The sequence below is a fragment of the Olea europaea genome, unplaced genomic scaffold (assembly GCF_002742605.1).
Source record: "Olea europaea var. sylvestris unplaced genomic scaffold, O_europaea_v1 scaffold3149, whole genome shotgun sequence".
NCBI lineage: Eukaryota > Viridiplantae > Streptophyta > Magnoliopsida > Lamiales > Oleaceae > Olea > Olea europaea.
This window is the reverse complement of record NW_019250280.1, coordinates 31,867-39,941: the sequence shown is the minus strand read 5'-3', so window position 1 is coordinate 39,941 and position 8,075 is coordinate 31,867. Positions and strand designations below refer to the sequence as shown.

General features: G+C 35.7%; 2 protein-coding genes across 2 annotated transcripts; both read right to left on the bottom strand.

Annotated features, from left to right (window-relative positions):
* Window positions 1–4,580: 4,580 nt before the first annotated feature.
* On the bottom strand, window positions 4,581–5,344 carry LOC111385393. Its single transcript, XM_023009777.1, has 2 exons — window positions 4,811–5,344; window positions 4,581–4,745 (listed from the first exon to the last, which is right to left on the bottom strand). The coding sequence occupies exons 1-2, from the start codon at window positions 5,342–5,344 to the stop codon at window positions 4,581–4,583; spliced, it is 699 nt and encodes a 232-aa protein (XP_022865545.1).
* A 5-nt stretch (window positions 5,345–5,349) lies between these two features.
* Window positions 5,350–6,762, bottom strand: LOC111385392 (zinc finger MYM-type protein 1-like). The gene is made up of 2 exons (XM_023009776.1): window positions 5,905–6,762; window positions 5,350–5,811 (listed from the first exon to the last, which is right to left on the bottom strand). Exons 1-2 carry the CDS (start codon window positions 6,760–6,762, stop codon window positions 5,350–5,352), a joined length of 1,320 nt encoding a protein of 439 aa, XP_022865544.1.
* Between the last annotated feature and the right edge of the window lie 1,313 nt (window positions 6,763–8,075).

Below are 8,075 nucleotides of genomic sequence, written 5' to 3'. Positions count from 1 at the left end.
AATTCAAAGCCATCAATGAGGAAGTAGCATGCAAAATGAAACCCAAGGTGGATTCCAAGACCTTGTCGGGATATGAACATCAAGTATTTTGGATGCTTAGGTCCCGATCGTATTGCTTCTCAATGTCCAAACAAAAGGAAAATTATCTTCCGCTACAATGAGGAATTGATGAGCAAAAGGTATGTGAGAGATATTATGAGTCCATGTGACGTACCAGTGCCACAAGTCACAAAATAGGATGGGGCTCTAGTAATTTGTGTTGGGTGGAGGGCAATCAACAACATACAGTAAAGTACCATCATTCCATGCCTAGGCCGGAAGATATGCATGATTAACTACATGGATCACGTATATTTTGTGAAATAGATCTTCAAAGTTGATATCATCATATTAGGAATAAGGAAGGACGTGAATGGAAAACTATTTTTAAGACAAAATATGGATAGTTCTATACCAGTTGGACATACCAATGTACCCAGCATATTCATGAGATTAATGAACCATGTTTAAAGGTATTTCTTAGTTGTTTACTTTGATGACATTCTAGTATATTGTAAGAACTTAGATGAACATAACGAACATTAGATGTGCATGCTTATTGTCATGAAGCAAGATCAATTTTATGCTAACATCAAAATGTTTACGGTGTGCATGGAAAAAGTTATTTTTCTTGGTTGCGTTAGTGGAAAGGGTATTGAAGTAAATGAAGAGAAATTCAAAGCCATCAAAGAGGAAGTAGCACGCAAAATGAAACCCATGGTGGATTCCAAACCTTCTAGAAATATGAACATCAAGTATTTTGGATTCTTAGGTCCAGATCGTATTGCTTTTCAATGTCCAAACAAAAGGGAAAAGATCTTGCGCGACAATGAGGAATTGATGAGCAAAAGGTATGTGAGAGATATTACTAGTTCATGTGACGTGCCAATGCCATGTCACAAAATAGGATGGGGCTCCAGTAATGTGTGTTGGCTGGAGGGCAATCAACAACATACCGCAAAGTACCATCACCCCATGCGTCAGAGGATACGCTTGATTAACTACATGCATCATTTATATTTTTTGAAACAGATCTTCAAAGTTGATATCATCAAATTAGAAAGAAAGAAGGACATGAATGGAAAACTGTTTTTAAGACAAAATATGGATTGCGAGAATGGTTAGTTCTATATTAGTCGGACATACAATTGTACCCAGCACATTTGCTCATTGAACCATGTTTAAAGGTAAATTCTTAATAGTTTACTTGGATGACGTTCTAGTATATTGTAAAAACTTAGATGAAAATAACAAGCGTTCGATGTGCATGCTTACTGTCATGAAGCAAGATCAGTTTTTATGCTAACTTTAGAAAGTTTACGTTGTGCATGGAAAAAGTTATTTTTTTGGGTTATGTTGTCAGTGGGAAGGTATGGAAGTAAATGAGGAGAAATTCAAAACCATCAGAGAGGAAGTAGCAAGGAAAATAAAATCTAAGGTGGATTCCCAACTTTCCAGGAATATGAACATAAAGTATTTTGGTTGCTTAGGTCCAGATTGTATTACTTCTCAATGTCCAAACAAAAGGGAAATGATATTGCGCGATAACGAGGTGAGAGATATTACAAGTCCATGTGACGTGCCAGTGCCACGTCACAAAATAGGATGGGGCTCCAGTAATGTGTGTTGGCTAGAGGGTAATCAACAACATATAGTAAAATACCATCATCCCATTCTTGATTAACTACATGGATCATGTATATTTTGTGGAATAGATCTTCAAAGTTGATATTATCAAATTAGGAAGAGAGAAGGTCACGAATGGAAAACTATTTTTAAGACAAAATATGGATTGAAGGAAAAGTTATTTCTATACCGTTTGAACCATGTTTAAAGATAAATTGTTAGTAGTTTACTTTGATGACATTCAAGTATATTGTAAGAAGTTATATGACCATATTGAACACATGCTTATCGTCATGAAGTAAGATCAACTTTATACAAACTTTAAATGGTTTACGTTGTGCATGGAAAAAGTTATTTTTCTCGGTTACATTTTTAGTGGAAAGGGTATTGAAGCAAATGAAGAGAAATTCAAAGCCATCAATGAGGAAGTAGCACGGAAAATGAAACCCAAGGTGGATTCCAAACCTTCTAGGAATATAGACATCAAGTATTTTGGATGCCTCCAGATCGTATTGCTTCTCAATGCCCAAACAAAAGGGAAATTATTTTGCGCGATAAGGAGGAATTGATGAGCAAAAGGGATGTGAGAGACATTACAAGTCCATGTACGTGCTAGTGCCACATGTCTCAAAATAGGATGGGGCACCAATAATTTGTGTTGGCTGGAGGACAATCAACAACATACACTAAAGTACCACCATACCGTGCCTAGGTCGGATGATATGCTTGATTAGCTGCACGGATCACGTATAATTTGTGAAATAGATCTTTAAAGTTGAGATCATCAAATTAGAAATAAAGAAGGACTTGAATGGAAAACTATTTTTAAGACAAAATATGGACTGTAGGAATGGTTAGTTCTATACCAGTTGAACATACGATTGAACTCAGCACATTCGCTTGATTATTGAACCATGTTTAAAGGTAAATTGTTAGTAGTTTACTTTGATGACATTCTAGTATATTGTAAGAACTTAGATGAACATATCGAACATTAGATGTGCATGCTTATTGTCATGAAGCAAGATCAATTTTATGCAAACTTTAAATAGTTTACGTTGTGCATGGAAAAAGTTATTTTTCTCGGTTACATTTTTAGTGGAAAGGGTATTGAAGCAAATGAAGAGAAATTCAAAGCCATCAATGAGGAAGTAGCACGCAAAATGAAACCCAAGGTGGATTCCAAACCTTCTAGGAATATAGACATCAAGTATTTTGGATGCCTCCAGATCGTATTGCTTCTCAATGCCCAAACAAAAGGGAAATTATTTTGCGCGATAAGGAGGAATTGATGAGCAAAAGGGATGTGAGAGACATTACAAGTCCATGTACGTGCTAGTGCCACATGTCTCAAAATAGGATGGGGCACCAATAATTTGTGTTGGCTGGAGGACAATCAACAACATACACTAAAGTACCACCATACCGTGCCTAGGTCGGATGATATGCTTGATTAGCTGCACGGATCACGTATAATTTGTGAAATAGATCTTTAAAGTTGAGATCATCAAATTAGAAATAAAGAAGGACTTGAATGGAAAACTATTTTTAAGACAAAATATGGACTGTAGGAATGGTTAGTTCTGTACTAGTTAGACATACGATTGAACTCAGCACATTCACTTGATTATTGAACCATGTTTAAAGGTAAATGGTTAATAGTTTACTTTGATGACATTCTAGTATATTGTAAGAACTCAGATGACCATTTCGAACATTAGATGTGCATGCTTACTGTCATGAAGCAAGATCAATTTTATGCAAATTTTAAATAGTTTATGTTGTGCATGGAAAAAGTTATTTTTCTCGGTTACATTTTTAGTGGAAAGGGTATTGAAGCAAATGAAGAGAAATTCAAAGCCATCAATGAGGAAGTAGCACGCAAAATGAAACCCAAGGTGGATTCCAAACCTTCTAGGAATATAGACATCAAGTATTTTGGATGCCTCCAGATCGTATTGCTTCTCAATGCCCAAACAAAAGGGAAATTATTTTGCGCGATAACGAGGAATTGATGAGCAAAAGGGATGTGAGAGACATTACAAGTCCATGTACGTGCTAGTGCCACATGTCTCAAAATAGGATGGGGCACCAATAATTTGTGTTGGCTGGAGGACAATCAACAACATACACTAAAGTACCACCATACCATGCCTAGGTCGGATGATATGCTTGATTAGCTGCACGGATCACGTATAATTTGTGAAATAGATCTTTAAAGTTGAGATCATCAAATTAGAAATAAAGAAGGACTTGAATGGAAAACTATTTTTAAGACAAAATATGGACTGTAGGAATGGTTAGTTCTATACCAGTTGAACATACGATTGAACTCAGCACATTCGCTTGATTATTGAACCATGTTTAAAGGTAAATTTTTAGTAGTTTACTTTGATGACATTCTAGTATATTGTAAGAACTTATATGAACATATCGAACACTAGATGTGCATGCTTATTGTCATGATGCAAGATCAATTTTATGCTATCATTAAAAAGTTTACGTTGTACATGAAAAAGTTATTTTTCTCGATTACGTTGTTAGTGGAAAGGGTATTGAAGTAAATGAAGGGAAATTCAATGCCATCAAAGAGGAAGTAGCACGCAAAATAAAACCCAGAGTGGATTCCAAACATTCTAGGAATATGGACATCAAGTCAGCGCCAAATCCAGGATTGAAGTCCAGCTAGGGCGGGTTGACCGTTGACTATTGATCGTCGACGATCGGACTAAGAGTGGTTGACCGTTGACTGTCGACGATCGTAATAGTCCGATCATTTAATAAAATTAGTTATATAATATTAAAAGTTATTCAATATATATGTAAATGAATTGAAACGTCAAAATCGTATACATATGAAAATATACTTCAATACAACCCAAAATAGTAAAAAAATACGATACAACCTTACTCAGTTACTCTGTAACTGTAAACTTAGACAACTGTATTCTACGGGGTCTCATGATTTGAAAACGTTGCAATAATGCCTCATTCTCAAGTTTTTTAAAAATAGCCTTCTCCACGTAAACCACTAAATTGTCATTCAACCAGACATCTCCCATTTTGTTGCGCAAATCACTCTTGATTAGATTCATAGCAGAAATATCCTTTCAACACTTGCAGTTGCCACAGGTAATATCATTACCAAGGTGAGCAGCCTATAAACCAATGGAAAATAACAAGAACTTCCAGTTTCAACCAACTTCTGAAGTACACAAGATATGCTATTGAGATTAAAGAAAGCTTTGTCCATTCTCACAAGCGAAAGAAACTTAACAGGTTGAGGTCTAAGTAATAAAAGCTCTTCACTATTGAAGTCCAAAGGATAAAACTGAGTAAGACGTAGCAATTTAGTCTTATCAAAAGCTACAAATGAATCTCTTGGACTTAAATATGAAATGCAAGTAAAGAGCTCAGTAGTTGTTTCTAGAAAACGATCATTCAACTCGTGCAAGATTGAGTCTATCGCATGACAATACAAATCAACATAAAAGCGATGAAAATAAGTCACCTGCTGAGCTACACGCCTAGGTCGACCTTTCACTACTACAATATCTTCCATATTGGGCACTAAAATATGTCTATCAACACAAAACTCAAACAACCTACTCAACAAAGTATCCCAACCCTTCTCTCTTAGGTTCTGCAATGCACACTTACACAAATTCAATAACCTCATTGATTCTAAATATCTTGATCCTTTTTTTGTAAGGCTTGTGAAAGGTCATCTGTAATTGCAAGAATTTCAAACATAAAGTGGAGATTAAACACAAACTCAAAATCTTGCATAGCGTTCATCTGTCTTACGGTCGAAGATTTTTTATCTGAATGTACGCCATCTGCTAATATATTTTCAAGAACATCTATGATAGCATTAAACATATTAATGAAACAAGTAATTTTTAGTAGATGTGAGCCCCATCTAGTATCACCTGGGCATGCCAAACTCATTTCTTGAAACTGACCACTTCCACTAGTAAGTTCCCCAGTATTAAGCTTCTCCAAAATATTAGCTTGATAACATGTTCGAAGAGCATCTACACACTTACATGATGCACCAACCAAATTCACAATAATAGCAAGTACGTCAAACAAATCACCAAGCATATCATTCCTACGTGTGGCAGATACAATTGCCAACTGAAGCTAGTGAGCAAAGCAATACACATACATAGCATGTCGGTTTTCTCTTAAAATTAAAGCTTTCAATCCATTGAACTCACCTGACATATTACTTGCTCCATCATAGCCTTGACCTCTCAGGCTAGATATGGTCAACCCATGTATAGAAAACATTGCATCAATGGCATCCTTCAATGATTGGGCACAAGTATTAGTGACATGGGACATACCCAAAAAATGCTCCTTCACTTGCCCACTTTTATAAACTAATCTCAAAACAACTGCCATTTGTTCTTTCATAAAATTATCACGAGCCTCATCAACCAAAATTGAAAACAAAGAATCACCGTGGATAATAACCCTTGTCATCTCTACTGCAAAACAATTAATCAAATCCTTTTGGATGGTTGGTGAAGTCATTTGGTCATTTTCAGGAGCATTACTGAATAATAGTTCTTTAATTTCTTTACAACGAGCTGCATACGAGTTCAGTAACTCAATTAGATTTTCTCTATTAAGAGACTCTTTTGATTCATCATGACCATGAAATGACAATCCTTGCATCAAGAGGAATCTATTACAATCTAGCACCGCATTCAACCTGGTCCTATAACTACTACTTTGGCAAGACATAACATAAGAGATACTTTCCTTTTGATTCATCAAGTTGGTACACTTTGCAAAAGCTTGATTATGAGCACTATCCAAGAGACCGAAATGATCTTTCAATGTCTTTTTGTGCTTCCAATCCCTAAAGCCGGTCTTAGTAAATATATGGCCACCCCCTTGACCCCCTCTATCGGGTTTGAACAAATAGAAATGTAAACAATATGCGGCATCTTTTTCTATACTGTATTCCAACCAATGAAATTCGGAGAACCATTCTTTTCGAAAACATCTATTATCATTCTCCATCGATCTTCTTGAAAAATCATGTCCATATGGTTGACAAAGACCCTTCTCCAAGTATGCCATCCTAACATCATCTTTGATATTAGGATCATACGACTCAATAGGGGGCGTATCCTTGGATCAGATACAAGATCATCCAATTAAATTGAGCCCGGAACTTCTTTGTGTTATTCAATAACTCTTGTGCTCGACTAGAATCAATGGCAGGACTAGATGCACAACTAGAAGTAGAAGAATTGGGTATGAACTTTCGTTTTGGTTGAAAAAATCGTTCCATAATCTGCAAATGTCCCAATTCAATTTTCAATTACAATTGATTAAAAAAAATAACCAAGTACACACGGGCTATAAAACCAACAAAGAATCAGATTAATGGACACAAGAACATCATGTTTTCTGGTGGTTTTTATAATGCTCCAACTTCCAACCCTATTCACAACTATGGGGGGTTTGATCTAATATTTCAAGAATCGAAATTGAACCCTAAATTTCGATTCTTTTGGATTCAATCACTATAGAAAAATTGAAATTGAACGTTATGATTTAGGGCCTGAAGAATAGATCATCATTTTTTATGTATAGGGTGTTTTATTTTTCAAATATATCAGTTTTAATTTTCTTAGAGCCTTTGCTGCTTGAAGATTTAGACAACTGATTTTATTTGGTCCTCAATTATCCTGAAATGCTAATGGAGCCATGGGGCATTCACTTGGCTTTTAGCATTGGGAAATATAGTCTCTTCATAGGGATGCACATGAGTGGAGCTGAGATTAATTGAATACTTGAAAAACTTTATTGATACCAAATGCGTTAATTGAAGTCAAGCTAATTTAAGCAAGCTAGGGGGGCTATTGAGCTCTCAGTTGCTAGGTTGAGTTCAAATCTACGAAAATAAATATTCTCCTAAAAATTTACAATTCAATCAATAGGCATTAGGCACTAGGCAGTTGAGGGAAAGCCGGAAAAAAAATAGAACAAAACCAAAATCCAACAAAATCCTAAAAAATAAATATTCTCCTAAAAAATTCACAATTCAATCAATTCAACTTGAGTACAGTAACAAAATTTAACAAAATCAAAATAGCCAAATCAAAATAGAACAAAACCAAAAAAAAAAAAATCGAAAAAAATTAATAAAGAGGGAAAGCCGGAAAAAAAAAGAGTTACCGCACTTACATGAGTCGGCAGTCTCGACAGCAGGAGCAAGCGAGCCTTCGAGTTCTAGTTCCGGTCTGCAGACTGCAGCGATTGGCACTAAATTTTTTTGAACCAGAAAATGAAAGTGAAGAAGAAGATCCCTCCTAGCCGGGAGCCAATGAAGTCACAATTCTCAAATCTAAAAGAAAGGGCAAATGAAATGGGTATTAATATGGGTC

Bases quoted from the DNA above. Each gene is read 5' to 3' on its own strand.
- LOC111385393 (XM_023009777.1), bottom strand. From the start codon at position 5,344: ATGAGGTTATTGAATTTGTGTAAGTGTGCATTGCAGAACCTAAGAGAG. The intron at 4,746-4,810 runs GTAATGATATTA...AATCTAATCAAG, and splicing joins TTTATAGGCTGCTCACCTTG to AGTGATTTGCGCAACAAAAT.
- LOC111385392 (XM_023009776.1), bottom strand. From the start codon at position 6,762: ATGGCATACTTGGAGAAGGGTCTTTGTCAACCATATGGACATGATTTT. The intron at 5,812-5,904 runs GCAAGTAATATG...TTTGCTCACTAG, and splicing joins GAGGTCAAGGCTATGATGGA to CTTCAGTTGGCAATTGTATC.